The following is an 18,943-nucleotide window of genomic DNA, read 5'->3' as shown; positions in this document are numbered from 1 at the left end:
AAGAAGATATCAATAATTATATTTGAGCAGACAGGGCAGAAATGTACCAGATATTATTGAAAGGGCGAGAGACGTAAAATAAGATCCATGCTATCAATGCAATCAACAAATAGATTACAGATCAGATCTACAATTTATTGGAAAAATATTTAAATATTCACTGAAAAAACCCGTTTGATTTTCACACTCAAACCAATAATAAGTGTCATGGATTCTTTTCTGTCTGATAATAATAGATGTGACACAAATTACGTGCCCATAAGTAAGTCTCAGGTACCTTTGATCTGCAACCCTGAACGAATTCAGTTGCCTTCCGTAGCTGGCCTCTGGGACTGTCTCAGAATCAGACATCTGGCTACTTTGCTGTTTTAGACTAATCCAGCCCCAAAGGATTATAGATCGGAAAAAAATGACAAAGAGACAAGAGGGTCCTAACAAAAGGAGTGTATGTTAGCAGTGCTCACTAGGAGGATTGTTAACCCACTCGGCGTATGGGAGAAGTAGATGAACAACTTGAAATGACCTGAGACACGTCAAACAGCTCAGTGTTCAAACATGTATGAGATTCTCGCCAGTTGTGCCTTTGGGCGGCACAGCGTAACTGGTAATCAGCAGTAGTTCATTATTCCATTAGCTCTCAGAAAAATATTAATAATTCCCATCAAATAGAAGCTGGACCAATCTGTAGAATATTTCTGGCTTGTTACTATTAGTTCTTGCCCTAAAGTGTTAATTGTCTTAGACTCATTGTAGAGAGCAATTAGTTGTTATATGCTAGGGAGATATAGCTAGGAGGCCGGAGAGTGCGGAGTTTTACAAGGCTCCTTGTTACATTATGTAACTGTTTTACAGGCTTTTTTATGTATTATATTTACCCACAGTCATACGGTATATCTATTTAGAGATTACTACTATTGTGGTGTAAAAATATGCATATTATGGGGCATGCCACATTTGCAACTTTTCACTTCTCTAGGCACTTTTACAACTAAGGCTACAGGCCAAAATGTCTTGTGCGTCACCAAATCGCAGAAAAAACGAGACAAAGAAATGTGTGTGACTTGTCTGCAACTTGCTGTCGCACGACTATTTTACGACTGTGATTTGGCTGCAAAAACAAAGTCGCAGGCGAGTCACATCTTTATAGTCGATGGAAATGTAATGGATTAGAATCATTCAATGGAAAAGTCATCATTGACAATTGTCGCAGTGTAGCTGTAAAAGTAGCTAGAGAAGTGAGTAGGGCTTAGTGCAAGGGCCCTGGCCTCCATAGCCAGATGGATTTACTATAATTTATGCCAGAAACTGGCAGAAATGATAGTCCAATCTATGCCAGTTCATAGCTGGTGTGGATTTCAACTTCTGGCGCATGCAATGGAAATGTGACAAATTTATCAAGAGGCCTGTACCTCTTAGAAACACTAGTCTTAGCATAGCTGCCCCAGTATGTTATATTAAAAAAAAAAAAAAAAAAAAAAAAAAAAAAGAAGGAGTTCACAGTTTCTTTCACACGGGCATTGCGGGAAAATGTGCGGGTGCGTTGCGGGAACACGCGCGATTTTTCCACACGAGTGCAAAACATTGTAATGGGTTTTGCACTTGCGTGAGAAAAATCACGCATGTTTGGTACCCAAACCCGAATTTCTTCACAGAAGTTCGGGCTTGGGATCGGTGTTCTGTAGATTGCTATTATTTTTCCTTATAACCATGTTATAAGGGAAAATAATACATTCTGAATACAGAATGCATAGTAAAATAGCGCTGGAGGGGTTAAAAAACAATATAAAAAATAATTTAACTCACCTTAATCCACTTGATCGCGAAGCCGGCATCTCCTTCTGTCTTCATCTTAGCTGTGTGGAGGAACAGGACCTGTGGTGACGTCACTCCGGTCATCACATGATCTTTTACCATGGTGATGGATCATGTGATGACCGGAGTGACGTCACCACAGGTCCTGTTCCTCCGCACAGCACAGAAGACAGACAGAAGAGATGCCGGGCTGCGCGATCAAGTGGATTAAGGTGAGTTAAACTATTATTATTATTTTTTTAACCCCTCCAGCGCTATTGTACTATGCATTCTGTATTCAGAATGCTATTATTTTCCCTTATAACCATGTTATAAGGGAAAATAATAATGATCGGGTCTCCATCCCGATTGTCTTCTAGCAACCGTGCGTGAAAGTCGCACCGCATCCGCACTTGCTTGCGGATGCTTGCGATTTTCACGCAACCCCATTCTTCATTTCTATGGGGCCTGCGTTACGTGAAAAACGCACAAAATAGAGAATGCTGCGATTTTCACGCAACGCATAAGTGATGCGTAAAAATCACTGCTCATGTGAACAGCCCCATAGAAATGAATGGGTCGGGTGCAATGCGTTCAACTCACGCATCGCATCCGCGCGGAATACTCGCCCGTGTGAAAGGGGCCTAAGGGAATCTCCAGCACTTCTGGAGGATGCAACAGGATGCAGCAGTACGTGCACAAGAATGAAATCTACTACCGCCCAGAGAAGCTGTAGATTTCTGTCTTCATTTGTGCCTGAAATGAGGATAAAAGTGGCAGACCACATTTATTGTTTATTAAATTTTAAAAAACACACCTCCATTGAAAAAAATCTAAAAATCCTGACCACATATTTGGTATCGCCGTGTCCATAACAACCCGCACTATACAATTATCATGTGATTTATTCCATATGATGTACGCAGTAATATAATAAGAATTGCTGTTTTTTGCATATTCTCCACTAGAAAAAAATATTTAAAAAAGTGATTAAAAGTATTATGTATCCAAAAATCCAAAATAAAAGCACAATTCATCCTGCAAAATTCAAGTCCTTACATTGCTCTGTATAACTAATAATAAAGAAGTTATGGGTCTTTGTTAAAAAGTGTTTTTATTGTGCAAAAGAAGTAAAACATAAAAAAAAACTCCAAGTATTTGGTATCGCTGTAATCATACTAACCCAGAGAGTAAAGTTATCATGGTATTATGCTGAAAAATAAACGCAGCACAATTTCTAAACTTAGTTTAACATAAAAACTCAGTGGCAGTATTGCTGTTTTTAATCCAGGTCCCCATCCCAGAAAGAGTTAATAAAAGTTAACCAATAAGTGTTGTGTATCCCAAAATGCCATTAAAAACAACTTGTCTTGTAAAAAACAAGCCCTCATATTGGTACATGGACAGAAAAATAAAAACATTATAGCTCTTGGAATGTGACGATGAAAAAAATGAAAGAAATCACTTAGTCATTAATGCCCCAAACAGGCTGATCACTATTGGGTTAAAAAGACACAAAAAGAGGCACAGGAAAATGATAAATCACCCCCTTTTGTGTGTCTCGCTCGACAAGGGAGGGATGTGACAAGGGTGTGACTTAGTGAAAACAATGGCACCATCTAAAGATGCACCCCATTTATCATCCAGCCTGAGCCATTGTGAGAAATATGATTAGAGTTTTTGGTCATTATAGTATAAACAATCGTCTCCATGTTTCCAAGGCGGCCTACTCGGCTGTTACCAGCGATTGTAACGTCTCATTCACACGTCAGTTATTGAGAGCCAAAACCATTAGTGGAGCCTACACAGAGATCAAGTGTAATGGAAAGATCTGCTCCTGTTCTTTCTTTAGAGCCAGAGTTTCGGCTCAACTGAAGGAAATCACTGACCGAACACCGACTGTGTGAATACGCCATAAGTGTGTATACAGAGCTATTGGACAGTCAGTGATAAGACGGCCTCCATGTACAACTGAGCGAAGACATAAATCTATAAAACCTTGTCCCATAAAACGATATACCAATCTGCTCAGCTCCTTCTGCTCTATAACAGGCTGCCTGCAGATTGCACTGCGTTTCCTGGTGACAGGTCCTCTTTAGAAGGTAAGAAGAGTTTTGTAGTACAGCCACCTGCTTTCTGGCAATTTTTTTTTTTAAATGTTGGAAGACCCCTTAAAGGGGTTATCCAATTTCAAGAAACCCCCCCCCCCCCACCACCCCCCCATATATGCCAGGCTCCTTACCGGTAATATACTGTACTTACCCCGCTCCCGGCGCTGCTCCTGGTCCCCGCACCGCCAATGCTGCTTCTCCCTGCACACGGATGAAAACATCCGGTGTCAGGGGGGAGCAGCCAATGGCAGTCGGGGATGGGGATGAACCTCCCTAGCGTCACCAGTGATGCTAGGGAGGCTCGTCCCTGTCCCTGCCTGCTCCCCGTCCCCCCTGTTTTCATCGGCGGTACAGGGACCAGGAGTGGCGCCGGTAGCGGGCTAAGTATATTACCGGTGAGCATCCCGGCACATATGGGGGGGGGGGGGGGATTCTTGAAATTGGATAACCCCTACAAAGCGCCAAACTCTGTTGAAATGACTGTCATGCATGTGAATAACTGATAGAGCTGTGCGAAATGTGGAGGGGAGCAGGGTTCACACTGAATAAGCTGGTAAGCAGTTCTTGCTGTATTTACTTGTTGCTCTTCTTATTTGCCCTATACTTCTGTCATTCACTGGGGGACCTCCACTTAGAGTTGATTCAGTATAGGGCCTTGAACTTACTATTTGCATCCAAGTTTCCATTTGAATCTATGATTATGTATTGTGCGACCCAGTATCACTGCTTTTGTTCTTTTGCATTTATCAGTACTTTTAGACTAATTAGACTCCTGATTTTTCTGTGGTGTTTATATACAACCCCAATTCCAGAAAAGTTGTAACTCTGTAACATGTAAATAAAATAAATAAATGCAACAATTTACAAATCTCAGACCAATATCTTATTCAGAAGAGATCATAGAATAAATATCAGATGTTGAAAGTGAGACATATTACGATTTCATGAAAAAAATTAACTCATTTAGAATTTGATGGCAGCAACTAGCCTCAAAAAAATTGGCACGGGGCCATGTCTACCATTGTGTAGCATCCCATCTTCTCTTAACAACAGTCTGTAAACCTCTGGGAAGTGAGGAGACTAATTCCTGGAGTTTGAGAGAGGAATGTTGTCCCATTCTTGTCTGATGTAGGATTCTAGCTGCTCAACAGTCCTGGGTTTAGTTTTGTGATGCGCCAAGTGTTTTCTATTGGTGAAAGGTCTGGACTGCAGGCAGGCCAGTTCAACACCAGGACAATTCTTCTGAAAAGCCATGTTTTTGTGATGGGTGCAGCATGTGCTTTAGCATTGTCTTGCTGAAATATGCAAGACCTTCCCTAAAAGAGACGCTGTCTGGCAGCATACACTGTTCTAAAACCTGCATATACTGTTCAGAATTGATAGCGCCTTTCCAGAAGTGTAAGCTGGCCTCCCCACAGGTATAGCATCAGAGATTGCAGGCTTTTGAACTGTGCTCTAATAACAAGCTGGATGGTCCCTCTCCTCCCGAGTCTGCAGTACATAGCATCTGTGGTTTACAAAAATAAATTTCAAATTTTGATTCATCTGACCACAGAGCAGTTTTCTATTTTGCCTCAGTCCATTTTAAATGAGCTTTGGCTGAGAGAGGCCGGCAATGTTTCTGGATCATGTTGACATATGACTCCTTCTTTGCATGATGCATCTTTAAAGGATAACTGTCATATTTTTTATTTTATTTGCTAGTTTAATACATCTAGGCATGCATACCTGAGTTAGTCTGTCAATGATTGCCAAAAAATCTGTAATTACCTTATAATAACAGCTTTCATTAATGTCTCTTGTCCCTTTTCACTGCCCCCTTAAAAGACTGTTGCTATGGCTTTCCTGTCTCTGGCTAAGAAGACAGGAAGTCGGAGGGGCGGTCCTTCACACTGCATGCCTGCATTAGGCTTCAGAGTGAGGAGGCGTGTCTCTCAGTAATCCAATCTGATTGGCTGACAGGAAGCTGCTGGCTACAGCAAGTGTGTATGTGACCTGAGGGAATGCAGTTTTGGCCTCAGAGAACTGGCAGAGGATCCATCTTGAGCAGATCCTCATAATGTAGGATTCAAAACAGCCGTAACGAAGGGAAAAACTCAAGAAAAACAGTGGTAAGTGAAGAAACCAAAGATTGCTTTATGCTACGATAATGCTGCTGCAGCAGTAACATATGCTAAAATTGTTTTTTTTTTAAATGAAAATATGAGTTATCCTTTAACTTACATTTGTCGATTGTACAGCGAACTGTGTCCACAGACAATGCTTTCTGAAAGTGTTTCTGAGCCCATGCAGTGATTTACAATACAGAATCATGCCCGTTTTAATTCAGTGCCATCTGAGGCCCTGTATATCATCCAATATTGACCATCGGCCTTGTCCCTTCCGCATATAGATTTCTCCAGATTCTCTGAATCTTTTGATGATATTATGTACTATAGATGGTGGGATATTGAAAGTCTGCGCAGTTTTTTATTTTTCTGAAATTGTTCGGCAATCTGTAGACAAAGTTTTTTAACAGATTGTTGAACCTCTGCCCATCTTTGCTTCTGAGAGACTCTGCCTCTGTAATATGCTCTTTTTATACCCAGTCATGTGACTTGGTAGCAAATTGCTCCTGCAGCTATTAGTACCACTCGCTTTTTCAGACTTTTGTTGCCCCGTCCAAACTTTTTTGAGATGCATTGCTGCCATCAAGTTCTAATAGAGTTAATTTTTTCATGAAATTATCTCATGTTCAACATCTGATATGTGTTCAATGTTCTACTGAGGACAAAATATGTGTCTATTAGATTTGCAAATCATTGCATTCTGTTGTTATTTACCTTTACACAATGTCTAAATTTATATTGCCCTGGAACTTATAGTCAAGGTTATATAGGCATTGACCATTTGGTGATTCACACAAATTAATCTGATTGTCCAGGAAATGTATATAAAAAAAAATAAAAAATAAAACAGGCTCAGAAAGTAGTAAAAAAAAAAAAGACCGCTGGACAATCCATTTAAATAGCCATAAGAAAATGAAGGCCATCTCTGCTGACTCCCCCATAGAAATTTACTACTTTGATTGAATAAAGTAACAAGTATGATGGATCTTTGTTCCTTCCCACCGTTTAGATTGTCATTGTATCCCACAGAAATCGGAGTGATTAGCCGACATATGTAGTATAGCCACCTTAAAGCACTCCTGTCCTACTTTGATTTTGGTAAGGTAAAAGAATTTAAAGTTCCACAGAGAACTTCATAAAGAAAAGCAATAAAGCATTAAAGGGAACCTGTCACCGGGATTTTGTGTATAGAGCCGAGGACATGGGTTGCTAGATGGCCGCTAGCACATCCGCAATACCCAGTCCCCATAGCTCTGTGTGCTTTTATTGTGTAAAAAAAAAGATTTGATACATATGCAAATTAACCTGAGAGGAGTCCTGTCCCTGACTCATCTCACGTACAGGACTCATCTCAGGTTAATTTGCATATGTATCAAATAGTTTTTTTTACACAATAAAAGCACACAGAGCTATGGGGACTGGGTATTGCGGATGTGCTAGCAGCCATCTAGCAACCCATGTCCTTAGCTCTATACATAAAATCCCGGTGACAGGTTCCCTTTAATACAAAACCCATCCACACTAAATTATTGGACTGCAGAGTAGAAAACCACTTGTACACACTAATAATTTGTTCTTTTTAAGAAGTTCAAGTATTTTTGGAGCTTGTGTCATTTTTCAGCTCAATTTCACTTTCTATGGAATCCATGTATGAGGATTATACATCTGAATTCATCAATCTGGTATCATGGGATGGTGTAAGAGAGGCAAGAGAAACAAATACATATCTGAAGCACTCACCTCATTACCGCCAACAGCTTTGGTCAAAATGACTGCTGAGGAGACCGGAGGGGGCATACAGCTCACCGTCTGTAGACTGCAAAAACATAACTCCAATTAGGAAAAGAAAAAACATAGCTCTTCAAAACTGTTTGTAAGGAACTGAAAAGGTACACTTATCTTCTTATAAATGGGTCATAATAAAACAATATAAAATAACGTCCACTAGAGAGCATCCTACAGAGAGAAACTCCTTCCAACTGCTTTCCTCTCACCTTATTGACACTGGGAGTACAAGTAGCAATGTAACGAAGACGCATTTCACTGTCCGTACAAAAACAAATCCAGGTCTTCAGAAAATAAGGGGCAGTTCCATAGCGTACTCCCATCACACACCCAACACACAAAGCTGACCATACATATTAAAATGTTGCAGACCCCTAATCCCTAATGTCCCCAGTTCTTACATTGCAGTCCTTTCTTACATTTTAATGTGCCTTTGATAGTCCAGCACTTGTTTACAGCACAGAAATTCAATATAATGTGGAATTTTAGAGAAGCTATAGAAGATTGGGTGAACGTTTTATTTTGAGCTTTCATCCTGAAGGTTTCATACAAGTGAGTATGGAGAATATATATTCACCCTCACCAACCCACTGCTGCTGTTCCAATGCTGGTTGGGTCCCAGCTGACACACTGGAAATGCCTGCTCAGCCAGTCATGGTATGTAGTGTAGCAATGACCCGTCTTAGGCCTCATCCACATGACCATATCCATTTTGCGATATGCAAGCCGCGGATCTGCAAAATATGGATAATGGCCGTGTGTATGCTGCTATTTTCACTCTCTTTACCAGAACAGACAAAGCAAAATGGACAAAAATAGGGCATGTTCTATAATTTGCGGAATGGCCACACAGATGAGGACAGACAGCACATGTTTTTTTGTAATGTAGACCCATAGAAATGAATGGGCCCACATGCAGTCTGCAAAAAAAAGCGGACTGGACGTGGACCAAAAATGCAGTTGTGTACATGAGGGCTTAGTTAGTGACTTGCTGAATCGGCCTTTTCAGGGGTTTCTGATGTATCTAGCCAGGACCAGGAAGTAAAGAGCAGCCGGGACTCGAGGGCGGGTATGTTTTATTTTTCATTTTTAATTTATATAGTAGTATCTCAAAACATGGCACCTACCAGGCCACCTACCTGTCCCTATGATGAATAAAAATAATTTTAGTGTAGTCACAAATCTTAAAAAAATAAATATTTGCATAGCAACAAAATGTATGTCTTCACCAAACAGCACATAATGAGTGACATTCTTTCCAATGACTAGTACACAGTATTGTCACTGTACATGTATACAGTAAATGCCTAACCAGATCTGTGAGCTAAACCCCCCACTACCACACAAATGTACGCGTTTATAACAGTAACGCCCGTAAGTATCTACCCTTACAGCTAGATTTCTTACTTTAACATATTTCCCTTAATTGCCTGAAATGATCAATTTCTTATACTTATCGCAACCAATACACAAAAAGGCCCCTGAGTATCATAGTAATAGCTAATTGTGCTGACCACAATCCCTATTCTCGCTTCTACCTAAACAGCATTGAATATATAGCTCCCTTAGGGAGAAATTGAACAGCTCTCATAATCATTTGTGCTAAGGGAGACTGCAGTACATTGCAAACCCTGGTAATACAAAAAGAGTTGAAAAATGATCTATTGTACAGTCATGTGCTGGTAGGCATAGATGTAGAATCCAAAATTTAATTTTGATGATGTATTACACAAGTGATGCAATAAAGATTTTGTGCAGATTCAGTTTGGAGTAAATCAGATTTTTGTTTTTCAGCAGTGCGCCTTAACCTTTCAGACTTGCCTTCTTTTGTTTTCAGTCTTAAAATTATGCAGAAATACTACATTTTTATTCTGACTGTAAAGTGGGCTACCAATGGAAAATCACTTTCATGTATGTAGATCTTGATTGCATAGCCCCGCTAGAGATATGCAGAAAGACAACTCGTGGGGAATATAGAAAATTCAGGACAGCAAAAAGTGCAACAATACAAGCTATGGAGAAGACAAATAACTCCAGCTTTTAGGAAGTGAGAGTATGGTTTTACAGGGTAGTCTTCCAGGATAGCAGCTACACGACTGGCTCTAGCATTTAGAGGAAAACCACCCTACAAGAACTGCTATCCTGTGAAACTGCATTCTGATTTCTTGGATTTTAGGGCACTATCAGTGGTCAGTCCATCAATCCTAAAGGACCAAGGTTATCAATATCTGATTGTTGGAGGTAGTGTGCTGCAGCCTTATAGTATACCAAGCACAGCACCATACATTGTGTAGTGGCTGTGCTTGGTATTGCAACTCAGTCCCACCTCCATTCACCTGAACGGGACTGCATTGCACAAAGAGACTGAAAGACGTTTTGTCATAGGCCAAGGAAGAGGATGCAGCAATCGTTCAAGCACTGCAGCCACATCTAACAGCTTACCGGTAGAGTGCCGGGAGTCAAACCCCCTCAGATCGGATACTGATGACCTTTACAGGGGATAGGTCATTGAGAAGTCCAAGAAAACACTTATAAGAGGAAGGGGTCATCAGAAAATGGTCTACTGTTTAAATCAAGTTATGTTAAACACATTTTGAAAGAATTTTTGATGGATATTTTAAATTTTCCATGTCACTATCTCTATTGAAAGAAACTTAAATCCTGGAGTTTTTGCACTGGTCATTAAGCCTAATAACAGGCACCACTTCTTGGTCTGCAGAGATTAATTTTCAGCAGTAATCTCATTGTTATTATAGGCAGGATCAGAATGACAGACACATTAATTTCACACGACTCGATCTGAATTTCTGGCATTTCCTGTGGCTAAAAAAAAAACTTTGCTTTGATCTGGCTTTTATGCCCCTCCCACATGCCACAGATTGGAGCTAGGTGCTTGAAAATTGTATCATCTGCAGATCTTGGCAAAACCTGCTACTTCTTCAAATTGCATAACCTTACAGCTTGTCCTTCTAGGTGTATATAGCGCTAGCATGTTCAGCAGCACTTTAAAGACATCGTTGTCACTTGCAAAAGGAGTTTACAATCTGAATACCTTACCAATATGTCCTTCTTGGTGTTGTAATTTCAATGTTGAGGATAGATAGATAGATAGATAGACACAGAGGATCCACCATTCACAATAGATGATATCACCACTTATCTACTTCCTCCTGACCTCTACACAGGTCACAGAACATGCCTAGAAAAAAAAAATCTCCCATAGAAGTCGTGGGGTTATCTCCTGTCCATTGTGTCTATGGCCCATGGTACTGTAAAGCATATTTCTAAATGCTGTTAAGAACAGCTCGGGCAAGGTGGCTGCCCTCATTACCAAGCTCAGGAAAAATTAAATAAACATAAGATTAAACATTAAAAAAAAGGCTGTGTGTCCCTATCTGGTTTTAACAAAACACCAAAAGGCAAACAAAATGATAGGTGACACACTGCCTTTAAGTAACTTTTCATATAACTAGTATAATAGCAAGGTTCCGTTTTTTGATCCTGCCAGGCCATAGAGGAGAATATAAATGAACTGGAATGATTTAATGCACTCGTACATCTCTCACTATTGTCGTTGGGAGCTGGCCCCATCATTCTCTCTTTCTTTGAGAGTTGTAATTCAATGAAGGTTTGAATCTTTTCCATGATCCCCTGCTATATTCATCCAGCCTTTCAAATCCTAAGGGAGTTACCAGTTAAAAATCTGAAACACATTAAGCACTTGAAATGATTATAAGGGGCCAATTTCGAAAGTATTCTTGACATGGGGACAGCAGAAGGGAAGACTGTATGTCTGCAGTGGAATGGGAATAAAGGACACTTATTAGCGCTTAACGAAGAGCTCAGTGTCACACATGAGACGATCCGATTTAAATATAAGAAGGTTTCACGCTCCACGTGATGAATGCAACTGATTGGCTGATGTGGTTAGCTTAATTTCTCTTGACATCTTAATCCTTCCTCCTCGTCATCTAGCCACAGAAAATTAACATAAATCAGAAACATCAGCAATAGGAAGACTTTTAAATATTTTACTCTGCGTGCACAGTTAAAGCACATACATTTGCTATTCTCCAAAGTCGTCTTTTTTTTTTTCTAAGCAAAATTGCTTGGATTTTCTTTTGTGAACCTTTACATGTAGGACTATTTAATAATAGGAATACATTCAAAGTGTGGATAATAGCAACACTGGAAATGTAGTTATGATAATCCTGTGAATAAAAAAAGGTTTTGACTAAAACAGCAATGTGTAGTATTCTACTAAGGGACCAAGTAATTTACCGCACTTAAAGGAGCAGTGCCATAAAAAAATATTTACATTTTTCAACCCAGCACATGGATCTGAATGCAATTAAAATCTGAATATAATTATAAATTTACCATATCCACTAGACCAGGCATCCGCAAACTGCGGCCCTCCAGCAGTTGCAAAACTACAACTCCCAGCATGCCTGAACAGCCTACAGGTTTCAGCCTACAGCAGGGCATTCTGGGAGTTGTAGTTTTACAACACATGGAGGGCCACAGTTTGAGGATGCCTGCGCTAGGCTATTCAATAAAATGTATCTGCTGTTTTTTCTTTTCCTTATATCTATGCTACATACTGCACTGAGGTGGTCGCACATGCTCAGTTTAAATCTTCAATTGCAACCAGCCTTATCTTCTATTAGAAGCTGTGGCAGTTACAGGGGAAGAATTGCAGCAGAAAGAACATGCCCTGAGAAAGGATACACCCCCTGAGCAGCCAGTCTCAAATAAGTCTAGCAGAATAATTGGAGAAATGAATGGGGAGAGCTCTGGTTCCACGTGAGGTACAGGGCTGGTGTCAGAAACAGATTGTCATGTACTATATGAAGATTTACATTTTTTACAATATTCATGGCATAATCCCTTTAAAAGAGGTTGTCCAGGATTGTGATAGTGATGGCCTATCCTCAGGACACCCTACACCTTGTAGCTTCAGCACTGGAACTGCTCGGTCCACTACACAATGGACGGAGCTGTGAAGTAGCAGTGACAGAGTTACAGTAGATTGTCCGGGGTGCAGGGTATCAACCCCCCTGAGGACAAACCATCAATATCAAGACTCTGGACAACCCTTCTAAGAAAAGGCGTTGATAGCAGCACCACAATATTGCCATTTGTGAAACTGGACTTAAAAAAAAAAAAAAAAAAAAAAAAAAAAAAATGTATTTTGGGGCCTCTGCACGTAGCCCTAGGAGGGCTTGTGTTTTGTAGGGCAAGCTACCTTTTTGAGGTGCACACACACCTGTTTTTAAACATTAGTCTGTTTTTCTAGGAGAAGACCTGAAGGAAAATTAGAATTCTGGCATTTTTTAACATGTTGTTCACTAGAGATGAGCGAATTCCCACGTAACTTGTGGATTTTGAAGCGGATCAGTCTTGGATTTACCTGTGAATTCTCAAGCAAAAGCCACGGCAGATTTTTACTGCTTAATGTAACTCCTGTGTGGACATACCCTTAATAAAGCAAATGAAATTATTTGTACAGCTTTTAATTTCCATAGAATATGATGCAAGACATACCCCTTTAACAGCCATTCATTGATGGGCGTAAGTGACAGCACTTGGAGGAAAAACCATATTGCTGTTGGGAAGAAGACGAGTGTGAACACCTGGACGAAGAGGTGAAGCTTCACATGCATCAGAGCACTGGTGAGTTCCTGGGAAAAGAATGGACATCAACAATATTTGTGAATACTCTGCTATGAAATTACCTAAAAATGCAACTACATCGGCAAACTAATTTTAAATGAATATACCCAATCACAAAATCAGTTCCTTTGCAAGAAATAGCTTGCACCATACATGTACACAATGCAGCAGGAAAACAGATCTAAAATACACTTTATTAAAGTGCATAAAGCTAGAATCAGCTAGCCTTGCAAAAGCTAAAAAAATAAAGACCTACAGTGTACAAATGTAGACGATAATAAATATGTAGAAATATTGTTTGCCACAGAGCCCTCAGACGGCCATATGAACAGGTCCGCACCCGTTCCGCAAAATTGCTATTCATTTCAATGGGGCCACAAAAGATGGCTCTCCACACCTGTGGTTCCGTTCTGTGGCAAGGATAGAGCATGTCCCATTCTTGTCGGCAATGGGCCGCATCTGTGTTTTGCGGGTCTGCAGCTTGCGGAACACAAAACACTGCGCAGTCGTGTAAATGCGCCCTAAGAAACCATGCCCACAAATTTACAAAAATGTAAATCTTGTCTCTGTTTTACAGAAGAAGTGGAATCATATGGCAGAACGCAGTAATACAACAGCAGATGTTCTTCAAACAGATGCTTCTTATTAACTGCTGGAAAAATCTATATTTCACCTCCTCTAGAGAATATACAGTTACCACATGGTATATGCAAAGCCATTCTCCGCACAGCTGAGGTGTAAAGCATAGCTTTGAGTACTTTCACACTAGCGTTGTTTGAATCCGGCGGGCAATTCCGTCGCCGGAACTGCCTGCCGGATGCGGAAAAATGTGTGAAAACGGATTACATTTGAATCAAAAATGCATTGGAAAAAACGGATCCGCCATTCATGGACTAACTTTTTTTCCAAGTTTTTCGGGTTCATTCAAAGTGTTCCGGATTTTTGGCCGAAGGTAAAAATAGAACATGCTACGGTTTTCTGAAAAGCCTGATCAGTAAAAAAAAGACTGAACTGAAGACATCCTGAACGGATTGCTCTCCATTCAGAATGCATGGGGATAAAACTGATCAGTTTTTTTCCGGATTTGAGCCCCTAGGACGGAACTCAGCACCGGAAAAGAAAACCCGCTAGTGTAAAAGTACCCTTAGATTGCATGTTGTGTGGTCAACAAACACCTCACGGTCTTGATAAATGAAAGGCAGAGATGTCAGAAGCTTTGAGGCTATGACATATCACTGAATGGCTGCAGATTTGTCATTGTGGATTTCCGTGCGGCAAATCCATGAGTACCACTATTTACTGCATTTTCTGGTTCGGATTTGATGCAGATTTTCCACAGATCTCTCCCTTCTATTAAAAAGGTTCAAATCTACACAAGAAAAATGCAACTGACATGCTGCAGAATTCAAAGTCCGCACAGCAGGTCAATTTCTGCACCTAAGAAAAAAGCAAAGCGTACATGAGATTTGTCTAGTCTCATACACTTTGCTGGTGCTGTATTTACACATAAAAAAATTACATTTTAAAATCAGTGAGCAAAAACTGCACGTATTCTGCATTGTAGGTAGGTACCCTAAAATTTGCTTTCCACCCGCAGTCTGGTGGCAGAAATTCTGCAGCCTCTCCCCATCCAATGGGAATATACATTAAAGCGTGTATTACACAGGGCAATTGAGCAAGTGACTGTCAGGAGGGAAGCGTTCCGTCTCCGTAATCACCTGCTAGATAACAGAAGAGACCGCTGCTATTAAATGCAGCTATCTCCTCCGCAGCATGAGAAAGAGCGATCAATATGCTATCGCTCGTCCCCATGCTGTCTAGTGGTTTGCCGGTGGCAGATCGTAATTAGACAACACGATCTGCTGCCGGCAAATGATAATTTTTTTAAAAATTAGGATTTGCCCCCATTGTCTGATAGGTGCGGGTCCCACCTCTGGTACCCACACCTACAATGAGAACAGAGCGGGGAAATGAACGGAGGGCGCACTGCGCATGCGCATCTGCGCTCCATTCATTTCTATTAGGCCGCTGAAAATAGTCGGCTTTTTCCGTCTGCCCCATAGAAATGAATGGGAGCAGCGAACGTGCGTGGTGTGCTCTTATTCACTTCTATGGTAGCAGTGCTTCGTGGTGGGGTCTGGGGTCCTCCAGCCACAGCTCTCCCCGCTCCGTTCCCCATTCAACCTCTGGGACCCGCGCCTATCAGACAATGGGGGCATATCCTAGTGATATGCCCCCATTGTATGCGATGGGAATACCCTTTTAAGTGTGTTTAAAAAATAAAAAAACTATTGTAAATACTGCCGCCGATTGCCCAATGAACGAGCAAACACTTGTTTATTTCTCTTGGACATAAGTATCCAGACCCTTTGTTACGACACTTGAAGTTCTGGGGGCCTCCTATTTCTTTTGTTCATCTTTGAAATGTGTCTGCACCTTAACTGGAGTCCACCTGTGGTAAATTCAGTCGACTGGACAGGATTTGGAAAGACACCCCCTGTCTATATAGGGTCTCACAGCTGACAATGCAAAAAATAAGCCATGAGGAGGAAAGAACTGCCTGTAGAGCTCAGAGACAGAATTGTGTAGAGGCAAAGTTCTGGATAAGGGTACAAATAATTATTTCTGCAATAAAATGTCTCAAGAGAACAGTGGCCTCTATAATTGTTAGATGGAAGAAGTATAGAAAAAACGGGACTCTTCCTAGAGCTGGCTGACCCACCAAACTAAATAATCAAGGAGAAGGGCCTTGGTAAGAGAGGTGACCAAGGACCTAATTGCTCACTCTAGCTGAGCTCCAAAGACCATGTGTGCAGAGGGGTCAAACTTCCAGAAGATCAAGTATCACTGCAGAACTCCACCAATCTGGGCTTTTTGGCAGAGTGGCCTGATAAAAGCCTCTCATCAGTAAAGACATAAGTTTACAAGAAAAAAAATAAAAATAAAAAAAAAACACCTAAAAAGGATTGTGAGAAACAAGTTTCTCTGGTCTGATGAAATGTCAGAACTATTGGTTCTAAAAGGAATACATCTTATAAAGGCTTATACACATTACAATATGGAAATGAACATTAGGAGAAGCCATCTTGTCTAATTTTGTGAAAAGGGCAATATGAGTTCAAACCCTTTGGACTTAGAATCACTAACTCAGAGATTAAAGGGGTTCTGCAGTTTGTTTAAACTGATGATCTATCCTCTAAATAGATCAGCAGCATCTGATCGGCGGGGGTCCAACACCTGGGACGCTTGAATGCAGCTTAGCCGCGCCCAGGCCATTGAGACTAGTCGTGATGTGACTGGGCCTGCCGTAAACAGCGAGGAGGCCGCGGCTCTACTGCCATCGCCTTCTCAAACAGCTGATTGGCAGGGGTCCTGGGTGTCGGACCCCGCCAATGAGATGCTGATGATCTATCCATGTTTGTATAAGCATTCTCTTGAGAGAAGGATGTTTAACACATCATAAAAGTCTTCATGCATTTACAGAGACGCATCATAAAATGCTGTCTGTAGATAGGTAACCAAATAGAAATGTGCTGAGTTTTAGTTTATTCTTAGTTAATAGAAAAAGGATCTAATTTTACTATTCTTGTTCTTATTGTTCTTATTAATGATGTGTTCTAAAATTGTTTTAACTAACTAAAGTGCGGTAATTATATTATATTCATTAATGTAAGAATAAGGTGAATTTCCACTATAGTTGCACTGTGTCACAGAATGGTGTAGAGTAAGGCTACTTTCACACTAGCATTCGGGCGGATCCGTTCTGAACGGATCCGCTCATAATAATGCAGACGGAGGCTCCGTTCAGAACGGATCCGTCTGCATTAAAATGGCAAAAAAAAAGCTAAGTGTGAAAATAGCCTCGGACGGATCCGTCCAGACTTTCAATGTAAAGTCAATGGGGGACGGATCCGCTTGAAGATTGAGCCACATTGTGGCATCTTCAAACGGATCCGTCCCCATTGACTTACATTGTAAGTCTGGACGGATCCGCACGGATCCGCACGCCTCCGCACGGCCAGGCGGACACCCGAACGCTGCAAGCAGCGTTCAGCTGTCCGCCTGTCCGTGCGGAGGCTGAACGCCGCCAGACTGATGCAGTCTGAGCGGATCCGCTCCATTCAGACTGCATCAGGGCTGGACGGCTGCGTTCGGGTCCGCTCGTGAGCCCCTTCAAACGGAGCTCACGAGCGGACCGACGAACGCTAGTGTGAAAGTAGCCTTAATTAGGTGCACATTCTTAGAAGAAGTCTTGAAGGGGGATTGTGGACATAAGTGTTCAAAAGCAAACAATGGATTTTCACAGAGACAATAAGGACAAGTGTTATACGACTTTGTTTTTCTCCTTATAATTGGAAAAGGCCTTAGTCATGTCTGGCAGAGTACATTTAATATGTCTGCGGGAATAGAGGTCTAATTCACTCATACACATTCATGTTTGCATTCTATTGTTTTAGAAATTCTGTCTAAAATCTCGGTTACTTTCGAGGACGTGGATATGTAAACTGTGGCAATGTTAGATAATGTCCCAGACAGGTCCCCATATAAAATAATTACAAAGTTAAGCAAAGTAATCTCTGTTCGATAGAACACAGGTGATCCTGGGCTCACCCCCTTTTTGGCGAGGAAAGAAAGAAAAGAAAAGAAAAAGAAAAAAAGAAAAGAAAGCAGCTAAAGGAGATCTGCTCATTAAGTTCCAGGGGATATACAGTTTTTAAGCGGTATATCCACTGGGCTTCCTTCCGGAGAATTCTATTATCTCAATCGCCACCCCTTTGCGACTGCCGTATGACTTCGATAACTTGGAATTTAAAGGGTGTTAATATCGCCATCATGTACATCAAGCACATGGCATGCAATAGGAATCGTAGGGATAAACCTTACATCACCCAGATGTTTACCAACTTGTACCCTTAATTGGTGTTTGGTTTTACCGACATAGTTCAAGGGACAACTGCAAGTACATAAATAGATGACTCCCTGTGTGCGGCAGTTTGCCAAGTCACACATGGTATTTCAGTGATGGGTAACCTTGGCACTCCAGCTGTGGTAACACTACAACTCCCAAGATGCCCCCCTTGCTTGGCTGCACTCAGAACTCTGTAGAAATAAATGGAGCATGCTGGGAGTCGTAGTTTCACCACAGCTGGAGTGCCAAGGTTAGCCATCACTGGTATAGGTTATCCCCGTGCTGTTACTGGTAAATACTTTAGATTTCAGAATAAAGGGGCAGCAAATGCAAGCGCCCACCACCTTGGGGTTGAGCCATGTAGTTGCTCCTGTCGGTCTTTGATAGTGTACAAGTCTGTCTCTCAAAGACCGTCCGCGCCTATATGTGATTCCCGGTGTTGAGGGGATAACATCTTTAATATCAGGATCAGTAAGAAGGATATCCCAATATCTTCTTAGGATACACCTTACTCTCTGATTTTCACAGTCATCCAGTCAGATTCTCTGGTATAGCATACATTT

General features: G+C 41.1%; 1 protein-coding gene across 1 annotated transcript in view; it reads right to left on the bottom strand.

Moving 5' to 3' along the window:
• The window catches only part of SLC10A7 (solute carrier family 10 member 7), a 221,261-nt gene that overhangs the window by 172,475 nt on the left and 29,843 nt on the right, over nt 1-18,943 (bottom strand). The window contains exons 3-4 of the mRNA XM_044300560.1: nt 13,343-13,479; nt 7,751-7,826 (exon numbers count right to left, since the gene is read on the bottom strand). Coding sequence (XP_044156495.1) covers nt 7,751-7,826; nt 13,343-13,479 — 213 coding nt within the window. The remainder of the gene's footprint in view (nt 1-7,750; nt 7,827-13,342; nt 13,480-18,943) is intronic.

Source organism: Bufo gargarizans, chromosome 1, assembly GCF_014858855.1.
Source record: "Bufo gargarizans isolate SCDJY-AF-19 chromosome 1, ASM1485885v1, whole genome shotgun sequence".
Lineage (NCBI taxonomy): Eukaryota > Metazoa > Chordata > Amphibia > Anura > Bufonidae > Bufo > Bufo gargarizans.
The sequence above is the reverse complement of the archived record's forward strand: the minus strand, read 5'-3'. Positions and strand labels throughout refer to the sequence as shown.